Genomic DNA, 25001 nt, shown 5'->3' on the forward strand with positions numbered 1-25001 from the left:
TATAGTTTCCTAATTTAAAAGTTTTTAATCTATATGAAAATCAAAATAAAATCTAACGTACTTCCTTCTCCTAAGACTCTCCACACGCTGCTGTGAAAAGCATGCGAAGTGTTGCCATAGATAAAGAACTCTTATCGACGTTCCCTGTCGATCGCCAATGGAAAACGTTTCACCAACCGAGCAGCAGTTCCTAATATGGTGTTTCGCGTAACTTTTGGTTCCGTGGAAGGGTCTCAGTTACTCCGACGATTCGGATTTTTTTAAAACCAGTTATGATTTTCGAAACTTGTAATTAGAGTTATATCCAATTAATAACCCATTATTTATTTAATGTCTCCGTTGCTTTTCCACATCGAATGAAATTCAACAATGAATGATGCGTATTTCTCTGGTAACCATTCTCAACGTTTATTTCGATTTCGTTTTTATTTTAATGAAAACCATACTGCAGCTCATTCATTTTCAATTCATACATGTATTGAAATCAAATTAAAAACTAGAGTAGGTGCCGCTCCAGACCTGTCAGTTCAACTCTGCTGCAACTGTGCAACATAAATCCAACGATATGATGAACACATTTCCTTCTTCATTCATTCACTAAATATTTTTAAAACAATTAACAAAACTTAGATCGTTGCATATTATATTTTCAAAATAATTCATATAATTTAGATCATAAAATATTTTCAAAATAATTACTAGGATTGTTTATTAAGTAAGGGCCGTTTTGTTGTGTACACAAATAGGTGACGCGTGCGTCGCAACGAGTGCTTGTGTCGTGTGTCCCAGAATTCCTCGGAAACACAAAACAACTGTGCTCAGTTGCAGCTGTGTAACTGTACGGTCAATTCATTGTCTTTAAAATGTTCAACCACGCATGAGATACAGTCAATGATGCGCTTTTAGTGAACAAAAAACCTGTCTGCTGCATACAGTCAGTGGCAGATTTGTGGAAGTTGCGATTAGAGAAGTAGTAAAATTCCCTATTATACTGAGAGGGAATTTCGCTTCTCTATGACATTGACTCTCTCCGTAGCTCAGATTCCAACTTTATTGGACTCTTTTGGTGGGAAAGTTTTGGACCACCCCTCCCTACAGCCCAGACCTTGCGCTGAGTAATTTTCATTTTTTTTTCGATATTTCAAACATCATTTTGGCGGTAGTCACTTTAACGATGAAGAATGCGCGGAAACGGTCGTTGGTTAACGAAACAGAATGACAAGTTTATATGAAGAGAGTATTCTGAATCTAGTTGAGTTGTAAGTTATGATAAATGTTTAAACAAATTTAGCAGTTTTGCTGAAAAGAAAGAGAAACGTATGTAGAATATGAAAACAGATTTGCTTCTTGAAAATTTTCTTTCGTTTGGGTTTTAATTTTAAACGGTCTTTATACTTAAAAAACAACCCCCGTAATTGTCTTTTGTTAATTAATACATTCAATACAATAATTGCTAATGAAATTTATTCATTAAGTCTCGGGGGTTACGCCAAATGAAGGACGATCATTTAGTATCAAAAGAGATTGGGAACCGTTAGTCTAGAGCAGTGTTTCCCAACCTTTTTTGTACCATGCCCCACCTAAGCTTTTCTAAAATTCTTATGCCCCCCTATGTAACATATACATATTTTTTATTATTAAAAAATCGAATTGTTCACTTAACACTATGCGGTCCGCATATATTTAGTGATAAGTTTACCATGTAACCGGTTCCTAGTAACTTGCTCCGCTTTGTAAAATAGTATTTTCTAGGGGTAGAGAAATTTAAGTTACTTTTAGTTTCGTATTTTTCATTGTAAGTAATTTTTTCACCACTAAATATCAAAAATTATAAGTATGATATAAAATGCAACGTTATAGCATCAAACTACTGGTTACTATATTAAAAAGTAGGCGTAACTATCTTTCTTTAACGAATTTTACTACATAATTTGCTACCACTTTGTTAAAACTATTCCAGAAAGCGGAGTAGTTGGCATCCCTGTACTCTATTGTCCCTTGACAAAATGTCACATGAATATCAGGTTGCAACACGCGACATCTATGTGTTGTCACCGACCACTAACGTTTGATTTGCAACGTGTTGTCACTGGCTGTTAGTGTATTGCTTGCGTATGGCACCAACGTGTTGTCACCGTCAGCTAACGTTTGGTTTTCACGTGACAACTCGTTGATGTCACCGGACATGAAAGTGTTAAGAAACTTAAGAAATTGTTAACGAAACGAAGTAAGTAAATTTCCAGAACATATAATGAAAAACTAAAATTCAAATTGGAAATAATTTTAAAAAATATTTTTCGATAATAATTTAATATTTTAATTTAGTGAGATTCTTGCCCTTGCTGCTTGCTGCATGTAGATTTTATCTTAGGTTCCAATTTGGTTAGCTTCAGTCTCAAGTCTCCCCGTTGTGTTATATTTAGACGATTTCTTTTTTTTTTACCAATAAAATCATTTACAGCACTAAATCCAGATTCAGATAAATATGAAGATGGAATCGGTAACATTAGTTTTCTTGCACATTTGATTGAATTTGGGTATTTGTTTGCTGTTTCCTCACGAAGCCATGCCATCACTCCTTTCATGTTAAGTAAAGTTTTAACTGACTCATCATTTTGCATTTCTGCAAGTTCTTCATGATATATTTGATATATCAGACAAATCCACTAACATGGACTGCAACATCCATGTTGGAAAATAAATTTGTATCTTTCTTTTAAATCAGCCGATCGAATTTTCAGATGATAGACAATAACAAGTAAAGCGGTATCATTTATTTCACATTTTTGGAGCCGATGAAACTGTTCAAAGTTTTTGCTGTTAATATATTTCTGACGTAACTCAATAAGGGTAATGAAGCCAAATATCTTCGATTTTGCATCAACAAGAGTTTTATTTGTTCCTTGAAGTTTCTTATTTAATATATTCAGTTTTTCAAAGATATTGGCTAAATAACTCACAAATGCTTTACCATCGACTGTAAACAGATACTTCATTTCAGGTTTGTCGCTTAAAAAATCCCTAAGTCACATAATATTTATTGACCGCATTTCTTTTTTTTTTCGATTTTGTCACCGAAATCTCGCATTGCATTCAAATGGCCCAGAGCAAAAGGTTGAAACTCATGTCGAGTCCATTTTTGAATTGCCCCCCTTCACAATCAAATTGCCCCCCGGTGGGGCGTGGGCCCCACGTTGGGAAACACTGGTCTAGAGTACATTTAATTCCCCCCCCCCCCAGATCATCGTCATTTCCCGCCTAAAAAATATGTCAATTTGAAAAGTATTACAAAAGGTTAATCACATTTTTAAGCACTGAAATAAATAAAATAATGATTCGTCGTATGATTGAATTTTTTATTATAATCATATTCCTTCATAAACATGTATAAAAACGTATGGCACATATACAAACATAATTAAACATCACATATCTACGCTATGATTACATAGTATGTTATGAATGGAACAGTATGTATAAAATGATATAGTTAGGCGAAATCTCATAGGTGACAAATTGCATTGAAGTAAAAGAGTCTACAGGGTGTTTTGCTACGATCGCTCTTAACGTGCATTTTTAGAATCGTTGTAAAAATGAGAAAACTAAGCGCATTAGGCGTTATTTCACCGAGTAAGAGCAAAAATGATTTTTTAAACTAAGATCAACCCATTTTGAGAACAATAAAAGAAATATACAATTAACAGGAAGTCAGACAGAAATAACACAAAGTAATTTTATGAGTCCGAATCTCAAAAGTATGTGAATATATTCTTCTATCTTACATTTAAAATTGATCTTGACTATTCTAAGTAACTATTAAATTTAAAAAAAAACTAAAATAACCACGCATTTTATGAAATAATTAGCTTTTAAAAGCTTTTATTGACTTAGTTATGATATTATCCACATAAATCCTATATTGTTTTTATTTTTATTTAAAACGTTATTTTCCTTGATGTTAAGTTATTTCTAGTTTAAAATCTTTTTATAGGCTTGGATAATTTCTAGTATGGACTTTTTTATAAAAAAAATATATATAATTTAATTTAAGCAAAAAAAAAAACAAAAAAAATCAAAAGTGGCTATTAAGTGAATAGAACCTATCGCTATTGGTCACCGGACTCATTAGATTTGAGGAAAAAGTGACTAAGTTATTAAAGTCTACCGGTCACTGGCTGCTAACGAAAAATTTAATTATTCCTGTCTATAAGAGCCTGATTGGCGAATTTTTCGCAGGTAAATGTATTTCATTGATGGAGAACCAAATAAAAGAAATATATCTTAAAAAAAAGGCAAAAAAAAAAAAAGAAATTTTCGTTGCACATATAAATTAATATTTTCCATAAATATATATTTCTCCTTAAAAATTTGCACTTCACTAAAATTTGCATTTGCAAAAATTTGCACTCACACTTCAAGACGAAGATGATTACAGATACCCACACATGTGACCTACGACGTCAGCACCAGCTGATCTTTTCTAAACAAAATGGCGTGTTAAAGTTGAACTAAGTTTCTCCACATAAGTTAGAATGCTAAATAACGTGAAATTAATTAAATACGGTGCCGTATCACGCATAGAACTTCTTGAAATATAATTCTTTCTCGTTTACATCCTTTACTTAATTTAGATTTATTATTTGTTTATGTATTTTATTGTAACTGTGATATATTTTTGTTTTGTGTACCTGGCAACTTCGATGTATAATTAGCTTATTTATGTTCCATATGGCTTCGTGCCTGTCTTTGTGTTAAGTCTTTGTGTAAATATATAGTGAAAGAATTTATATATTTGAGAAAGAATCTTTGTGAAAGAAGTCATAATGTATCACTCAAGAGAATTGATACTTGAAAGCTTTGGCTTACTCGAAATAGAATGGAAAGAACAGTTGCTGACGTAAACAAATGCCACGTTTCAACAACCAATCAGGACGTCACTTGCAGGTATCCCATTGTTCACTTGACTAATAAATTCAATCCGATACAGTTATTTTATAGTTGTGAATGGCAACTGGTTGCTAACACCATTCCTATTAGATGACTCTTATTCGTATTCCAATAGAAATTTATTCCTATTGGTTGTTACTAGCAATCATTGATGAATTTTCAGAAGGCAGGCAAGTGTATTGACATCTGCTGAGACCATTCAATATTGATTGATCATGGAAATATTTTTTATTCTCACTTAATTGTAATCTCTAAATGAGCATAATTCCGAATGTTTTGTACAAAGATTCGAAAAATACATATTAAAAGCGGTCATTACGGAATACCGTGTATATACTTTTAAATAATTTTCTTTAAAAATTAGTCTCTGCTTTATTATGAAGAATGGAATGTTTTTCCACGTAATTTTGCACAGCGTTCTGAACAGATGGTAGCTCGGGCAACTTGTAGTCTGGAAACTCTGAAGATGTAACCGTTGAACCGTTGAGTATGATGACGGGTTTTGGCTCCCAAAATCCTGACTGGCTACGAATGTTTGGCTGAATTGTAGACATGAACCTCTGCAATGAAAAATATAATTAGTCACACAAATCAATGTTAATATATTAAGCTGGACTATGTGTGTGTTTTAATTCTAATATAGCCCAGCGACTAAACTAAATTAAACTACAAAAAGAAATTGCTTTCTAAGGTGACGTAAATCTTTCAACTTTTATCTAGGAGTGATCTCTCCGAGCTACTTAATAGTTCGGGCTCGTGTAGATTTCATATATCAAGCTAGATGCCCTACCGAGTCCGTGGGCAAGCACGAGCGCCATATCGTCGTGTGTTCAAAATTTTAGTGCTACGGAGTTGAACATTAGCAGTCGTAATCTGCTGTTGAACGACGGTTATTAAGTAAAATATAGGTTGGGAGAGGTGAAGAAAGCTAGCAAAGGAAATAGAAAAGAACTGAGAAAACATAACCAAAAATCGGTGAGGAATAAAAAGCAGAGTTCGAAGGTTGAAATTTAACGAAACCAAAGTATTAAAAATATTAGATACAAAAGCTGGTTATTAAACAAGACTTAGTGGAAAAGAACGAGGGAAGCGAGTACCCAAGCAGCAAAATAACTTGGGGCTCTTATTGAACCAATATTCACGAATCTCGACTCAATAAGGGCCATTATTTTTCTGATATTGACCCGATATAGAATTGTCCGGTTCACCCGATATTTTATATTCATTATTCAGCCAATATAGGACTTATATTGGCTCTATATAGGCCTTTTCTAGGAACTATGTTTTATTTTATAACCGCCGTTGAACAGTTAACTCATTTTTTGTGTTTACGACTTTTAGAATTACATCTCAAACTGGTGTATGTAAATTATTATATATATGTAATAACAGGGCTCCAACCCTGTTATCAGTGTTGTATTTAGCTTGAAATAATTGCAGTCATAAGCCATCAGACGTTCTAAACAGGTTTATTAAATGTTGGCTGGTATTGCTGACAGTTGACGTCCACACTCCCTACGGGAGGGGGAGTGGACAAGACTCCGGACAATTCCGGCACAGCTTATTTGGATCACATCATTATGAAAAGGACACGCAAAACTATGCGCTCTTACGTTTTATACCAACACAGATTAGAGGTAAAAAGGCACATTCGTACATTCCTTGTAACCTTACGCATTAAGGAAAATCATTTCTGCTTCCTTATATGGTATTGAAAAAGGGAACGATTCTAAAAATAACTCTTCCCTTGAAATATAAATCTATTTATATTTCAATGGTATGTTTTCAGCCTTGAATTCCTAAAATAGAATCTCTCTACGCTTATTCTTTAACAAAGACATTTTATGAAAACGAAAGAGATTTAATTCTTTTATTAATACAAAAGTATTTACTTTTTGTATTACATATATATATATATATATATATATATATATATATATATATATATATATATATATATATATATATATATATATATATATATATATATATATATATATGTATTACATATATATATATATATATATATATATATATATATATATATATATATATATATATATATATATATATATATATATATATTATGTTCTGCTCCATAGCCTTGTAAGTTTGAACCCAATCCGGAAGGCAAGGGAGCTCCTGGATCAAGTATGGGGAGAAATTTATCTACGTGGTGAACTTTTTGGTGGAACTAACCCGCATTTGAGTAACATGGAGAGGAAAACCTCACACGGTTAGCCCGACAGCAAGGGGACTCTAACTCATAATCCGTCTAGCACTGAGGATATTTTTAAGGGAACACTGTGATCAGTGCAAGCCAGGTGTGGAATTCAAATCGACCAGCCATCGCCAAGATTCGAACCCGGTTCACCTTATTGGAAGGCGAACGTTCTATCCCCTGAGCCACCACGGTTTTGTAGAACCAATATTAAAAAAATTTAGGCATATCAATATTGGTCCCTCGGTGCAAGATTTTACAGTATTCGTATTGAGTCACACTGTAGCGAAGGTATAGGGCAGGGGTGGCGAACCTTTATACACCAACGTGCCAATGTTACTAAAAAATTGTTTAATGAGGTCACAGACGTGCCGTCAAATAAATTTGACTTCGTGATTATTGGGAAAATAATAATACTAAATACTATCAACTCAAAACTCGTTATTTACATTGAAAAAAAATGCATTTTGCCATGTCTTAAAACAACATAAAGTAACATCAGTGTGACTTCTGTTGTTGCAGATTAGATGACAAATAACTTATATTAGGTTGTAAGGTGTTAGTTTAAGCAGGACTGTTATTTTTCTTTGCTAGTTATTTATTGTTAGCTTGTTTTTTATGGTTATTAATTGTTTATTTAGCATTAATAGTTAATTTTTTTATTAATAATTGTTTATTATTTCGTTTATTTTTTTAATTTTAATTTAGCTGTTACATATGCTTCATAGTGTAATAACATTTGTGTAATATCAATTGTGATCGGCGGCGTGCCCAAAATATTGTGTCTCGTGCCATTGGTTCGCCATCCCTGGTATAGGGTATTTAATATCTGAAAGGAACTGCGTCAACAATCTCGAGGGTTGTTAGCGAGTAGGAACGGAGCATCCAAGTAAGAAAAAAAAAAACGAAATAAAATAAGCCCAATTCACAAGAGAAAAACGAATGCACATGTAAAGAACAGAAAAGGATTAGTCGTCATCAGAGGTGCCTTCTAACCCGGAAAAGGTGTTTTCTGAATATCGTACGATTGCGCAAGAGTTGAAATGATTAACAACAATAGGAGGCAATCTAAAAGCAATAAAAGCGAATGAAAACATATAAATTTGATTACGGGCTGATGTTAGACTTTTTATTTATTTTTTAATAGGCCTTCCAATTTCTTTTTTTTTTCCTCTATACTTTTTTTTTATATCCATGTAACACATATACCTGACATCTTTTTATCTTTATGATTTTCCCCGTGCGGTAATAAAATAAAAATTGAATTATATAAATGTTACGGTTAAATGTTCCGGTTATATCATTAAGACTAAATTGTAATAATAACAGCCTCTTTTTGTTAAAGTGAGAAATATCGTAAATTATTCACTTTTACCGGTTATTATTAATAGTAACCAATGAAGTCAATGTGATGAAACGGTTTATAACAGCATTGGGACATGGGTGTGCCTCTCTGTATATGTGTTACAGTTAAAGTGATAAATCCGGTTCTTATTAATACTAATCGGTCAAAATAAATAATAACAACTTCTTTTGGTCTAAGTAAGAAATGAAAAGGGGAGATTTCCGTATCGTGATCTGTGGCAGAATTATCGTCAAGTCGTGGCAAGTTCTGGGCAGCAGCCGTCGAGAAACCTAAAAAAAAAAACCAAACATCGCTGAAAGGGACCAACTTGAAGGATATAACTCGTAGCCACCCCTTGGCAAACATCTGCAATTTTTTTTCCCCTTAAATTTTTCCAGTGTAAAATCAATTTGGAGCCTTGGCGATTGTAGTTGGCGTGGCAGATCACGATACGGAATTATCCCTAATAAAAACGCGAAAGAATGACATTGACCAAACTTATTGGGTTATTATTAATAATAATCTGTTAATGTGATAAATGAGCATAAATCGTTCACTGTAATAAGCTTATTTGGTTATTATAAATATTGACCGTTTACTATTAATAATAACCGACTATTCACATAGACCGTAAAATATATGTATTCATGTGAGTTTGGTAATCAAAATTCAAACTCACTAGGAGGCTCCGCCCCCTGCTCGCTAACGCTCGCCAACCCCCGAGAATTGCTACGCAATCCTATGTGGTTCACGCCGTGAACCATGGCTCGCTGCGCTCGCTCGCCAATGAACACAATGTTCTAGCACAAAGACATAATATATTATCATCAAAGACATAGTATTTTATCATCAAAGACACAGTATTGTACTTATGTAGAAGAATTCTACCAATGTTCTTATTGGCTTTTAAAAAACTATATTAGCTATTTAGATTGTACATGGTGAAAAAATCAAAACATTAGCTAAATAAGAAACATATTAGCAGAATAAATTATCAAATATTGCCTCACTAATATTCTGCATTTCAAAGCGTGAAAATTCAATGCATAAATAAACGCGAAATATAAAAAAAATTCAATGCATTCAATACAAACACTTAAACGTTTTTTAGACGTCTAGGTAGCTCCCAGTAGAAAAATATCAATTCAACAGCGGCCTTTTAAAGCATTCTCACTTCAATTAATTAATTAATTCCTAATTGAGTTTAAATTAAATATTGTCATGTTTTTAGAGCATGAATCTGAATTGAACAACCTGATAATGCTCACTCTGGTTAATGTTATCTGGTTGCTCACTACGTGCTCTTGCGCGCCGAATCCAATCAATTAAAAATGAAAACTGTTGCCAGCGCGAGAAAAGAAATATCATCGGTTTTATTGATACATACATACGTACGTACGTATTAGCGTTTTATATAATATAGATAGATTATTTAAATAAAAACATATAAATTGGAAAATATAAAAATGAAATTTTACGCAGAACTACCAAAGGTTGGTAATCAGATATATAGTAAATAACTCTACTAAAATGTTCCAATTTACAGTTTTATTTTGGTTTAATAGATTTAATTTGTAATGATTTTGATAAGTAATTAAAGTAAACACATTATATAAAATCATTTGATTGGGAAGCTAAACTGTAAAGAGAGGCTAAATGAAACTAAATAAGATTTCTTATTAATGGTACTCATTGCTTATAGGAACTAGAAAGGAAAATTTGTTAACAACGCCAGATTTCGTTTTACTACATAAATCACTGGCTACCGATAATATAAATGGGTATCAAATATTCTCAAAATCGCAATCATTATAGATATCATAACATATCACAAAAATAAAATCGCGACTATTGTATAATGATTGCGAGCTATTTCAAAATTGCGAGCATTGATACATTTTATTCGGGCAACGGAAATTTGCCTATGAAAAAATAATTAGCTAATTAAGAAAAATATCGCGATATTTAAATTCGGGTCTTGGCCGGTATATTCATCGATATTTGTGGTGAAGACATCTTGGAAATGCAGTCTCCACAGTTTACAAGTAGGATATTATTAGTAGCATATTCGGGTGTGACAGAAGTCGAATTATAGACCAGAGATGGCGCCACTGGAAAACAAGAGCAACCGCACCCTCAATGGCCTATGACAACAACAACAACTTTAATAGGTGATACGTTACCACTTATTCATATTTCACATGTGGGAAGGGCAAAGACTTGAGGCTCGGCATCTATTGTATAATGAATTTTGAAATGTTAATTAACTTGTTTATCACTTTAGTTCTTGCGAAAGCATAGAATATTCAAAAAACTTTTCCCGCTTGTTAACTTGCAATCCAGGGGTTTTTAACGCCCCGTTCTCTTTTTTCGAGATTTTTCTACTGGTTGTAGCTGGATGCAATTATAATGCTAACTTTTAATTCTTTTAAAATTTGATAGCTGATCAATAATAAGTCAAAAATTATATATTTTTAAATTATTATTATTATTTAAAAAAAAAATCTTTTCTTATTTCCTCTCTTGCTTCTTATATATAAATTTTTGTGTTTGGAATGGGCATTTTTTTATATCGTCTATATTCATATATAACATAATGCCTTGTGGAGGATTGACTAATTATAAAATTAAAAATATCGTAATGATGGACTGATAAGAGAATGGAATAAATACTATATGTTTATTGTGAAAACTGTAAAAATTTGATGCATAAATTTCCAGTTTTAGTTACAAAGTTTATTAACAGATGGCGCAGTTCAGAGTTCTTGTAAAGAATACAAAATGCCGTAGGACTATAATAGGACTGTGATATCGACGTTCAATGGATGATTGACTGAATGTAAACAATAATCTTAAAACCGAAAGAAATGTGGAAAACTTCCGGCGTATTCTTCATTTTTTGTTATGCTTACGAGGTGATGTGTGAACAGACTTAATATTCTAAGAACTTTTTATTATTTTGATTTAAGTTTAAATATACGCGTAATTTTACCATTCATAAGAGTTTTCTGTAATTTATAAATTCTAGCAGGTGGGGGGGGGGAGGGCTTAAAAGTATTTAAGAAAATTAATATCACAACATACATAAATTGTAAGGTTTCCCATGCTTTGAGTGTTATCCTTTATTTGGTTATATTAGTGTACAATATCGCTGTTTGTTATATTTTGGATAGAATCATAGCGTACTTGTGGAGTTTTCCAAATTCATTTGTTATACGCTTCGTTGAAATTTAAATTAAAAGAACGCGGATAATGTAAGTACTACAAGTATAATAATATTGGATAGCCCGCTTTTTCAAACTCAGACGTAAAATTCAATCGAAAGTATAGTGACCTTGAAGTCTTACGACAAATATTAACTGCTAGCTCCAGCTGTGCTTTGCTTTACACCGTCAACTATCCATAGAACACAAGGTTTTTGTAGCGTCATCTATTGGCAACTTTTGCAACTAAACAATTTGTGTCAAAATTTCTGTATAAAATTACAGCTATCATAAAAAACGTAGCATTTGTTTTCATTTCTCTATCTACCTTTGTTGTCGAGATTAACTAATGAGACAGGCAATAAAAAAATATGTGCCGTATGAGAGGGCGAAATTAATATTTTTTTGAAAAAGAAACAACCAGAGACATTTTTAAAGCCTAAAGAATCACGAATGAGAAAAGTAAGGAAACATTAAAACATGTTTAATTACCGAAACAGACAGAAAAGATGTGTGAGGGGAGTGTTTTAACACCTTCAAGTTTCATTTGGCGATCAAATTGGTTTTAATTTTTTTTAATACTCCTGTATCTTCGATAGTGGTTTACCATACTGTTACATTTTTTAAATATGTTCTATCCTCTTAAATATTAGTTTGAGATTTTGAATGAGTACATTTAATCATCTGCATTTCTGGCCACGATTTTAAAAACATAACTTAAGGAAGGTGATTGGAGAACACCTTACACGGAGTAAGTGAAGCTTGAACTTACACTTATGAAGTGAGATGCGGGGGCTTTTCGGTAGGCTGCAATGGCTAAGAAGGGTATCCAGCAAAGTGTGAGAGAGAAGAGCATCCATCCCATCACGTGAGCCCAGTTGGGGTACGTGTACCCTCTCTTCACAACAGTTCCACCAATATCGCTTGCACTGTAGAACACGGTGGCCTGCACGGAAAACATTCGTTAGCATTTCTAATATCTCAAAAATATAGGGTAATTCAAAATGAATATAGCTATTACATACAGCTATAGCTATTTAATGAAAAATAATTTATCGATAGGATTAACATAGAATATAGTTGGAGCAGTGAAGCGGAATCCTGCACATGCGTAAGTTCATGAGTGAAAATGGCGTATTCCGTGCAGAAAGCATTCTGTGTGTTAGAATTTAACATTGTCATTCTGTCATCACAGTGCAGAGTAGATTTCGTCAGCGTTACAATCATGAATCTCCATATGGGAACAACATGCGCAGATGGCATAGGATGTTTGAAGAAAGAACGATGTTTAAACAATTAAAGAACTCAAAGAACGAAATTTGTAACGTTGGTGACGGCACAAAAGTTTCAGAATGTATGACGTGAAATGGACTACAGCCTGGATGTTGTCCGTGTCACCAAAGGAATTCACATAGTAAATCTGTGAAGCTTGTATACAAAATTTTGCAGTTCCTTCTACACGCTCTGTAAATTTTATCAATAAATTCTTTTTTATTAAACAGTTATGTTCATTTTTAATTATACCCTGTTGTATACAAATATAATTAATAGACAATACGTGATTGGACTACAAGCAGAAGCTGAGGTTGTGTTTCTAAGGATTTCAAATTATTAGCCAGTAAATTAACCCCATTCGCCAATTTTCAAAAATTTTGCCGAATCTCCAATTTCAGCATTCGCCAATTTTCAAAAATCTTCTAAATCTTAATAATTTTTTTATGATTAATTTTTTCCCATAGAAAACTATTTTACGGTAGTTAGTTTCAGGCGTATATTATTTGGACCCAATTCTAGTTGGTAATGCCGCTCATCTACCGAAAATTACTGTAATCGAATAAAAAATACTGATTTGTTTAGAAAAATTCTTTTTGACTTAATTTTGAGGATCGAGCTAATATAAATTTTTCTTTCCAGTGGAAAAAAATCATTCGCTAATACTTTCGCCAAAACACAATTTTATTCGCCATCGCATCGCCTTTGAGGTGGCTAATGCTTAGTGCATGCCTGCATATACACTTTTCTGACCCCTTGAAAATAATATTTTAGACAAAAAAACATACAAACATTAACGTATCGTATCATAAACAGAAATGCATTCTTCCAACCATTCCCTACGTAGCAGAGAAGTTGGGACACTTTGTATTCATTTGAGTGAATTTGAAAAAATCCTGGTTATGACAAAATAATAAATTGCATAAAACTACAGTTTGAAGGGAAAAAATGATTACAAAATTGAAATTAGCGCCACGAAAATATCTAAGATCAATTAAAAAAATCTTAATCAAATTAAAAATAAGAATTGTACTCTCGTGATATTTATCTCCAAACGTTCCGCATTATAAAAAAATCAAGAAAGCGTTTTCTAGTGCAAGAATACTCCTTACCAAAATAGTAACAGGTGTCAGTATAATCCAAGCAAACTGGTAAAAATAGGAAGCTGTTTTTCCAGTCATCTGTTGTATGCAGTTGGCCAAGTTCTTTGCTCCTACAATGAATACAAGTTTTTTTTAAAAATCATTTCTGTTGAAACTGCATGATCTTCGACATTATTTTATTGTTAGTCGTTGAACAGCCTACCCAATTTTGGGTTTACGACTACTAATGTTCAACTCCGTAGCCTTGTCATTTTGAACACAATCCAGAAGACAAGTATTAGGAGAAATATGCCTTCGTGGATTGCTTTTGATGGAACTAACTCGCTATTGCGTACACGGAGAGGAAGACCATGAGAACCTCCCACGGTAAGCCAGACGGCAAGGGAACTCTAACCCATGATCCGTCTACCACTGAGAATATTTAACGTCAGCACTGTGGTCGGTACAAGCCGTATGCGAAATTTGTATCGACCCATCATCGCTGGGATTCGAACCCGGTTCACCTCATTGAAAGGCGAACACTCTATCTCCTGAGCCCTCACGGCTGGAATAGAAGGGTTTGAACAAATTTATGGAGGCACTTCCATACTAACTCCATCTAAGCAATTATTCTTTCATTGGCAAAAATTGTGATGATTGATGCTTGATGCTTTTAAATTGTGATGTTTGATGCTTTTAGAAATGGTGTCTTTTTTTATCCATGCGAAATTTGTATTGCATCGACTAACATGAGCATAAGAAATTCAAAGCTGATTTCCACTTTCGATACCTCTATAATCAAAGAAGCATTCTAATATAAATATTGCGAAAGTAGCGACTGATTTCAAAAATTGCTAGCAGTATTAAAGTTAAAAAGAAGTTATTTACTTCCTCATTTTGGTCGCTCGGAATTTTTCATGGTTAAAATGAAATCATTTCTAAAAGCATGTTCTTTCAAATTGTGGTTACAATTTTGCCATCTGACAAAACATTTGCTGCTAAAAAGAACGATTCTTAGAATAAAAGTGTTTTCATATTAGTTTGTCAAGCAAATGTTAAAAGAAAAGCTAGTCAAGCCAGACGTAGTATTTTTAATACTAGGGTAGTATATTTTCACAAAAAAGGGGTATGGTATTTTTCGTAGTATTTTTTTAAAAATGTGGTATTTTTATTTTATTTTTATTTATTTATTTTATTTTCATTTCCTAAAACAACGAAAAGTTTCACTCTAGTTTTGAAGTAAAAAACAATTTTTGAAATAATCCAACAGTTTATTTTTTATTAGTCACTGTATCTAGTGATTATTGTGAAAAGTAAAAGTTCGTTTATACTAGTAAACTATAATATAAATTGTTTCTTATGCACTTTGATTAAGTAGATTTTACGTTTCTTTTCTATGTAGGATGTGAAACAAAATATGAAATTTTATATTTTCATTTAGGTTCAATTTTATACAACTTTGAAATAAATCATTTATGATACACAAAAGACATTATTATGATACACACAACTCTTTGTTTATTCTTCAAAAGACAAAGTTGCTGATAAAAATATTAGTTACTACACGTATATCTGAAGTATAATTGCACAAAAGGATAATTGTTAAAGGATAATTGTTTTTCAATTATAATATTATTTTATCCTCAACTAAAATAAATTTAAATATAATTCTAAAAAACTTTAGCCAGACGATATAAATAATGTTAATAATAATAATAATCGTCTGTCTCAGTTTTCGTCTGCATAAGCTTTCAAAAAAGTCCTGTAGATAGCGCTTAAGACATGTAATATTTTGTAGTATTTTTTCGGATGAAGTCGTAGTATTATTTATTTTCAGAGTCTGGCAACCCTGCTAGTCATCTGCTTTTCTTAAAGATCAAATTTTATTCTATAAAAAAGTTTATCCTTAAAAAGGAGCTTTGGATATTAATTGGTAAATGTTAAACATTAAATTTGTTTGCCCATAAAGTTATTACAATATTTTAATTTAGGGGATTCAACAATAATTGCTATTCGTCTGTCTATATTCAGACGATCTAAGTTATTGTTCAATACTATAAGTCTAAACTGTTGTTGTTCTTGGCGTCTGCTAATAAGGCAGAGAGGGAGCGATTGTTCGTGTTTTCCAGGGGAACCATCTATAGCCAAGAATTCGACTTCCGCCACACCTATACGTCACACCCGTAGGATGGATCCATTCCTACATCCATTCATCCACAGATCGTAATTTTGACCTGAACCAGAGAACGCTCAATCTCCAATCCAGTACCCTCAGAGGTATAATATGTTATGGGAACATGGAAGACTTTGTGAACTGACAGACTTAACGTGCACCAGTCACCATTTACTACACAGGGTGTCCCGGACTATGAGTTTAAATTAAAAATTAGATATCAATTACTGCGACAATTGATGCAGAGCAAGGAGTCCCAAAATAGTAAGTGCGCCAAAAACATCGATAAAGTGAGCCAAAGGGTGAGTTTGGCAAAGTTTCCTCTTGCTGTAGGGGTTGCAACAATTTAGGAATCAGTAGAAAGTTTGCATAGCTGAGAAAAGGTGACCTGGTTTCGAGATGACACACCTGGTGAGTGAATCCTAGATTCTTTCCCCCTTTGTATTACTTAATGTTATGTCAAATTGTAATCAAGAATATTTTAATAATTAAATTTAACTTTAACTATGTGTTTTCTAATTTTAACTCAAATTAACATGATACATACTAAAGTGAAATCAATAGGTGTATCACAATCTATAGTATAAAGACTTTTTTCAATTACCATAAATCCAACTTAGAGTACTGATTTCAAAGATCGCTACGACTATTGTGGCAACGACCGCTACGTAATGATCTGTTATCTGGAAGAAATAAATTCCCGCCTAAAAGATAAAGAAATTTACTAGAATGAGCAAAATTTATTTGGAAAAAAAAATTTAGTAGTTGGCAAAGTATGCATATTTGTTAATAATATGTATACTTTGCCAACTACTCAGTATATACTACAGAGTATTATAATGTAAGTCAAAAAAGAGGGAAAAAAGCAGATTTATCTTTAAAAAAAGGGTTATTAATTTGTTTTTTTTTGTGATTGAAATCAGCATCCTTAAACTGTTTTATTTCACAGTACACAATTTAAAATAATTTTAATTTTTAACATTATTTTCGTTGCATTCAAAATTAAATTTTTTTTAATGTTAAGTCAGTGGCAATACAACACTTCATAGGGTAAACTTATCCGAATGATTTACGATGCAGCCACAACTCAGCTCTTCAATATTAATTGCAGTAGCCACATCTTACACGGCCGCGAGAAGTTACCATGTTCGGACAGCGATTATCTGAATAAAAATTATGATTCGATGTGATTCTTGGATCTAAAACGCGTTCAAAGTATGAAAAAGACGTAAAGTTTTCTTGATGGATAATCCAAAGTAAAACCATCATGTTAATATTTTTACACGCATCGGATTTTAACAACGTACAATGATGTATGTCCTTGTTTTACTTTCATTTAATATGCATCCAAGCAGAGAGCCTAAAAGCGAATCTTTGTGAAAACTGCTTTAAAGTAAAGCTGAATATGTTGATGCGAAACTTAATTGTGTATTTTTCCTTCCAGTCTTAACTCATCTTCAAATACATTAACCTGTCAATCTTTCTTTCGAAGTATCAGCCATGACGCTTAAATTCCCTGGGATAGTCTGAAATAACAGTAATTTTTTTTTCAAAATATTTTTACTGAATCTGATATTTTTGTGGGCCACATGTTGAAGGCTCCTAATTTATATTATTCGAATTAATAAGTACGTAGGGTAAACCAACCAGTGAACGAACACTATCCAGTGAAGGAACATTTCATATATATTGATTAAAAATAAGAATTTGAAAGTCTTTCTTTAGATAGATCGGTAACAATAGCTTACTGCCAAACAATAGGAAGTCATCTAGCAATGTTTTGGATTACCTGGTCAAATAGACTTCTATGGAAAAAATTTTGAATTAGTTATTATCTCTGCAACACCTTGTTTCTTTGAAAAAATTAAAAGGTGAGTGTTTGTATTTATATGTTTGAAGTGGAATTAATTGCATGTAATAGTTTTATTTTTTTCACTGTGGAAAAGACAATTCAAAATATAGTTATTGAAGTTACGTTTTATTTTTTTTAAGCATCATAGCATAATTAAGTCCTGAGATAAAGGGGTTGTTTATTCACTGGATCACCAAACCATGAAAAACCAGTGAAGGAACAAGTGTTCCTTTACTGGTTTTTTTTCTCTAAGTAAATGAAAATAAAAGATAAACTTTAATTTTCTTGTACCTTAAGTGATGTTCCGCATCAAAAGTTTGTTAAAAATACGAAAAACAACTTCTAACCAGTGAGGGAGCATTCATGTTCCTTTACTGGGCATAGATTTCCCAGTGAATGAGCAGTATGTGTTAATATGTTGACACTTTAATTTTCAATTCATGATTACAAAAGAAAGTTAACATTTTCCAAGTATTTGTATGTTATAATTTCAAGAATAGGCTTTTTTTAATATTTATATGGCTTATAAATTCATAAAGAGCATTAAAAAATAACCAAAATTAAGTGTTCCTTTACTGGGTGTTCATTCACTGGTAAGAGCTGTTCCTTCACTTGGTCTCCTTACTACTTGTTATTTGAACCTCCAAAACTTTAAAACAATATTATGTAAGTTCTCTACAATTTTTTTACATAATTTGCAATTAGCAACAAATATGTTGACACTGTCATTAAACTAAAATTACGAATTTTGAAATTAATATGATTTTTTAAAAGGCAAGCGAAGCTTAAGTGTTCCTTCACTGGTTAGTTTACCCTAAAATTTCCAGATATATTTTTTAAGTTATAAAATGAGTCTTTAGAGATAACTTCCTTAACAAATTAAATGTTAAAAAAAAAACTTAATTTACGAACAAATATTTAACAAATATAAAACAAAATGTTTATTTTCTCAGATTCGCATTAATAATGACAAAGTTATAAGGAAGGAAAATATCTCGACCTGTGTCAAGTAAGGTATGGAGACGACAAAGCAAAAACCACAAATGACTGCCAAGAACAAGGAATGACCCTGGAACCTTTGCTTTATGTAATATGTGTAGGCTTCCTTCAATGCCCCAATCAAGGTCGCCATTAGTTTGATCTGGAAAAAAAATGATCATTAATAAATTCATTTTGTTCTTTGAAAACTAATTATTTTTACTTCACGCGCTTATTTGAGCTTCTTTTTTTCACGTTTGTTGCCATTTATATTCTCATCTCTACATGCAGTGATCGAGTTTTAAAAATTTAAAACACAATAATTGGGTATAATATGAAAAAAACACAACTACTTCGATTTAGTAGGAACAACATATGACGCAATGCTAAACGAATGGAATTTAGTTGTTGTTTATTTAGTTATTGTTATTAGTAGTTGTTGTTATTTGTTTTAGTTGTTGTTGTTTATTTAGTTTCAATAACTTTTCTTTATAATGCAATAAAATCTGGCGAGCAGCTATTTAAACGATCGAACACTTCGTTTGTTTATTTGTGGCTTGAAGTTAGGCTCGCAGAAAATGCCGTTCATGGGTTAAATTTAGTAGGAACAACACAACCTGTGACGTAGGCTATATTATACCCAATTGTGTGGAGCTGATGGATAGGTAAAATACCAATTTTTTTATTATCTATGTTGCCGTGAATGACCGAAATCAAGAGAATGTCGACTTTCACCGGTGAATGTCAACAGCCACATTGGTGAATGTCCGAAATATTTGTTATATCCCATTTGATATTAATTCATTCGATATTTTAATATCCGCTGAGGATAGATTAGGAGAAACATCAGTGTTCGGAATACCGGTTAAATGCATAATGGGCAGTGGCACTTGACCTTAAAAAACATCGATGTAGGGCATACCGGGAAAATGTATACCAATGTAAACACTTTAATAAACCTAGCACATATTTCGAACATTTACCAAAGCGACTATGTGACATTCACCGATGAAAGTCGACATTCCTTTGATTTCGGTCATTCACAGAAACATATCTATCACTGAACAAAACTGCAAAGTGGGGGGGGGGTTGAAATGTCTGACTCCGAGCTATTTTGAGACTTCGACTGATTCTCTATTAAAAATTTCACTGAATCTACGAGAAATATATTTTTTTATAACCGTCGATAGTGTGACGCTTATCGTCACTTAATTTAGAATCACAATAAAACATTTAAAATAGATTTATTGTAAATTGCAAAATAATTGATTAGATTTAAAATACTGTGGAAACTTCCACTAGTACATAGAACCTTTTAGCAAATGCAAATAAATACTCTTGATTAAAGTTAAGAAAAACGTGTCGAAAAGGGTTAATCACAAGTCTATAGTCCAAGTTTGATCTCTTATGTGACCTTTCCAGAATTTAGTAATAGTTTTATCGAGCAAAAAGTTTAGTATAAAAGATCAAAAAAAAAGACAACAAACGAGAGAGTAGAACCGAGTCATTAGAGGTTCACCAATTTCCACTATGAACATTAGTATGGGTAAGTTCTCTCCATGCCAATTAGTTTATTTGTTACTAATCAAAGCCTTTTAATTAATTTAATTTGTTATTTAAATTTGTATTTGATTAAAGCATTACTTGTTTAAGTATTTTAAATAGTTAAAGTATGTAAATTAATTCGACAATAAAACGATCACTGGTTAAAATGATAAGTAGTAGTTTGTGTCTTTAAACCACCGTAACATTAGACAGCCGACCCAATTTTTGAGTTTACGACTACTAATGTCCAACGCCTTAGCCTTGTCATTTTGAACCCAATCCTGAAGACAAGGGAACTCCTGGATCAAGTATTAGGAGAAATTTGACTTCATGGAGGAGTTTTTGTTGTAACTAACCCGCATTTGCGGTACATGGAGAGGAAAATCACGAAAACCTCCCACGGGTAGCCTGACGGCACGGGGACTCTAACCCGAGATCCGTCTACCACTGAAAATATTTTACGTCAGCACTGTGGTCGGTGCAAGCTGGATGCGAAATTGGTATCTTCCAGCCACCACTGGGATTCGAACCCGGGCACCTCGTTCGAAGGTGAAAGCTCAATCCCCTGAGCCATCGCGCCTCGTTCACTATTGATTATGAACTTTATTTTTAGAAGTAGAGAATCGGGATTCCAATTTATATATGATTTAAGATTCTACAGCCGAATAGAATTTGGTTACAGCAGCTGCGTTAAAATTTATCTTTAAGTGAAAGCAAGATATTTTGACCTCTTATCTGGAATTTGCTTTAAAACATCACCAACATGCGAAAGTATATCTTATGATGAAGATAAGATGTTTACGAAGATAATGAAGAATTACAATTGTCTATGATAAAGCTATATGAAATACAACCCAAATTGCACCATTATTCAATGCATGACGTCCTCGTATCTTTTAAGGCAACGCTTTAATGAAATGAAGCATCACTTCATTTGATGACAAATGATTACTTTGACCGGGTTAGGTAACTTTAGCTATGTCTAAAAAAATGTTTGGGCGCAAGTTGTATTCACCATTAAAATCTATTTATTCTAAATTGTTTTCTGCAAATCACATAACATTAATGATATAAATACCCATACTTGGATTTGAAGACGAAGTTCGATTGATGACTGAGTGCATATTTATAGCTAAAGTGGTAGGTAAAAGAAAGAAATATCCACTTTATGTGCAAACATCTACCTAAAGTTTCTCCCTTAGACTTTTCTTATTATTTATTTATTTATATTTTTTTATGGCTGGGCATTATTGAATTAACTTCTTAGAAACATTTGAGGGTATTTTTTTCAGGATATTTCTGAAGAAATAAAAGAAGCTGTTTTTCGAAGAATGTGAAATAATACTTTTTCGCGAATAATAGACTATTTTTAAAACTGCTACTCATGACTGTTAAGTTAAGTTCAGCAAATCTAAAACCAACTACGCTTATTTTGAAAATGGCGCAAAACCTTAATAACCCACAGTTTTGAGAAAATAAAAAGCATTTATGGTGCAATTTTTTAATATTTAAAGACCAATGCTGCATTACCTGGACTCGTAAAAATGAGCAAAATCTGAAAATACGGCAGTGGTTTTGATAATTTTCATTTGGGTGAAAAAATGTAAATAAATTTCTAAAAGAGTTTGATAGCTTTTAAAATATTCAAGTTATTTGTCTGTTCTATTCTAAAGCCCAGATATTTCTTCATGGCAAGATTATATATGTAGTTTAAAATCATCACCATGTTCCAAGCATAAGGCACCAAGTATAATGCAGAGTTTCGAAAAACAGCGTTAAGTAATTTTATAAAATATAGTTCAATACTTATAAAATATGTTTTTTTTTTAGTTTAAGAGGTTGCCAATATAAGAAAATTACCAATTGATTTTAATATTTTGGTATTTTACTGCTTTTTTTTTTTGTATAATAGCACTTTTCGCCGTAGCTAAATTACAGTAAATTACGTAGCTAATTCTTAGGCATGCTAAATTTTATACAGGCTTAACCTGTTTTGCCTCGAATTTATATATTGAAATGATACAAAAGATGGTTTTATGGAAAAAGTGGTATAATATATTACCGAAATTAATTGGTTTTTCTACTGTTAGGGCAACCAAAAAGTCATTGATAGATCAAAAAATACTTGCTCCTTATAATTCTAGATCTAATCAGAAATAACTAAATCATTGTGGTATCTGAGAATCTTTCAATTCACCCAGATAAATGAAAATGCTGAAAAAAGTTTCCCACCACAATGAATGTCTTTGAAAAAAGGAACTGTCCTAAATATATGAAGCTGGGCGTTAGCCGGTTAATTGGATACAGCCTAAGATGTATAAGGAAAAAAAGCTAGATTTTCGTTAGCTACTGATTTAAAGAAACTTCCTTATAATTCTTCTAATAAATAATTCTTCTAACATGCCAATTACCACTTATTATTTAAAAAAAGTCTTGACAAGTTTTATTGAAACTGATTTTCTGAAATCTGACATTATACATATCATTCTAGCTTGGGAACAAATTTTTTGTTGCATTTATGTAAGTACTTGATCTTACCTAATTGTGTAGTGAGGATTTCAAATCTAAAATTAGTTTTGTTCTGAAACCTGCAGAGTTATCTCAAAATGGTGTATTTTAGTTTTTTTTCTGAATGTACAAGTATATAAATAAACGTATAAATTTATATTTATATGCATGCACTTGTCAGTTCTTTTGAAAATAACACTGAAGGAAAAAGAACATATGAACTTAAAACATCATATAAACTAAAATGTATTATCTCCTTCTTCCTACCACTTTCTACGTAGCAGAGAAGTTGGGACACTGTTAATATTCACTCGAGTGAGCTTGAAAAAATCCTGTTTAAGAATATATTATTAAATTGCATTAAATAATAGATTATAGATAGAAATCGAAAGCAAATTTAAAATCGGTGACGCGAACAAGTGCAAAAATCTAATCCAACAGAAAATAAAAGAATAAAAAACCTGCCCCCCTGAATTGTTAGTTATGTGTATCACTTTACCAAAGAATGTAGAAAGGAGAAAAAATCCCGCTCTTAGAATACGCAACTAACAATAGGAACTGCTCGGTTCGGTATGCTATCCCAGACAAACAACTTATAGGGTGAGCAGCATACTCAGATTTAACAGAGCATCATATGTACTAAGAACCAGAGCACAAGAAGCAAAGTGACTGTCAGGAGGTATAGTTTGTCTAAGCTATGAACTCCTCCCGCTACAAAGTCTGAGGCCGTTTGGTGCTATGGAAACAAGAATGGCCCATTTTAGGAAGGGTAGCTAGGACTAACACAATAGACCGAAGAAAGAGATTGCCTTTTTCTCGCCAACCCGAGTCGAAACATCCCGCACCCCTACTTTAAATAATCATGCCTCGTTACCATAGTCACCGCCACAGATCCAAACGAATGTCTGGGGGAGTTCTTATTTTAGACAAACTGTACGTCACCTGTGAACCGGTTGTTTGATAACTCTAATTGTATGATTGGGACGCTATAACTCGCACCACCATTTTATTCTTTCCTTCTTTGTCAAAATGTGTTTAGCAGATTTAATCAACATGAAATTAATGTATTCTCAAAGGAATATCTTTATTAACAGTACCGTTTATCAAAAGTGTAAAATGCAGAACAAAACTATTAAATAAAAAAGAGAAAACTTTTCCTCTTCTCCCCAGTACTGGTTGGGGGGAGAGGAGGGTAGAAACCAATTTCAAGAACTTCTGCTCCGTGCCCTAAATGTTGTTTTTTCTGTATACACAGGGATCACACTAAACCTTGGAGGACTGGTTTACATTATGGCTATGGAAGCTAGCATTCTTCCCCTATCTATATTCTTTAGCTAAAGTATCTGTCTTCCCAATAAAAACAAAACAAATATTACCACTATTAATTTTCGAATTCTTCTGTAATTGTTTCTTACCTCAGAATCCAATCCAAAGAAGAGAAAAGCGAGAAAGAATAAAACACCCCAACAGGATGGGAGAGGCATTGTACCTATCACAATAGAATAAATCACATACACGTTGCCCGGATCTAGAAAAAAAAAAGAGAACAACTCATTTCAACTAATTTTTAAACATTTATGTGTCCTGCAGTGGACTGATCTTAAAGACATGGCTCCCAGTAGAACAACGAAGTCAGCATCACTGGCTGCGGTCAGTGTGCGGGTGGGTAATGACTTTGATCAGCCTACGTAGGGACCGAGGGTCCGGTCCTTTCTACCGTAAAGTGCTCGACTTCGAGAGCAGGTCTTCGGGCAACCAAAGCAGGGAAGCCATCCTCTCTGCAGAGAATCAAAATTGCGGTGGCATGTCTTCGGATCGTAATCAGGGATGTTTCCCAGACCGTCGTCAATAACCCATTGTGCAGGCTCTTGTATG

At 32.8% G+C, this 25001-nt stretch overlaps 1 protein-coding gene across 1 annotated transcript in view; it reads right to left on the minus strand.

Annotated features, from left to right (window-relative positions):
* Window positions 1–3342: 3342 nt before the first annotated feature.
* LOC107439258 (sodium- and chloride-dependent betaine transporter) overlaps window positions 3343–25001 on the minus strand; it is a 65017-nt gene continuing 43358 nt past the window's right edge. The window contains exons 7-12 of the mRNA XM_087160592.1: window positions 24542–24654; window positions 19096–19236; window positions 16848–16947; window positions 14101–14201; window positions 12489–12662; window positions 3343–5507 (exon numbers count right to left, since the gene is read on the minus strand). Coding sequence (XP_087016718.1) covers window positions 5301–5507; window positions 12489–12662; window positions 14101–14201; window positions 16848–16947; window positions 19096–19236; window positions 24542–24654 — 836 coding nt within the window. The 3' untranslated portion in view covers window positions 3343–5300. The remainder of the gene's footprint in view (window positions 5508–12488; window positions 12663–14100; window positions 14202–16847; window positions 16948–19095; window positions 19237–24541; window positions 24655–25001) is intronic.

The sequence above is a fragment of the Parasteatoda tepidariorum genome, chromosome 4, assembly GCF_982258835.1.
Source record: "Parasteatoda tepidariorum strain Cologne lab strain chromosome 4, Ptep-v5.0, whole genome shotgun sequence".
Classification (NCBI taxonomy): domain Eukaryota; kingdom Metazoa; phylum Arthropoda; class Arachnida; order Araneae; family Theridiidae; genus Parasteatoda; species Parasteatoda tepidariorum.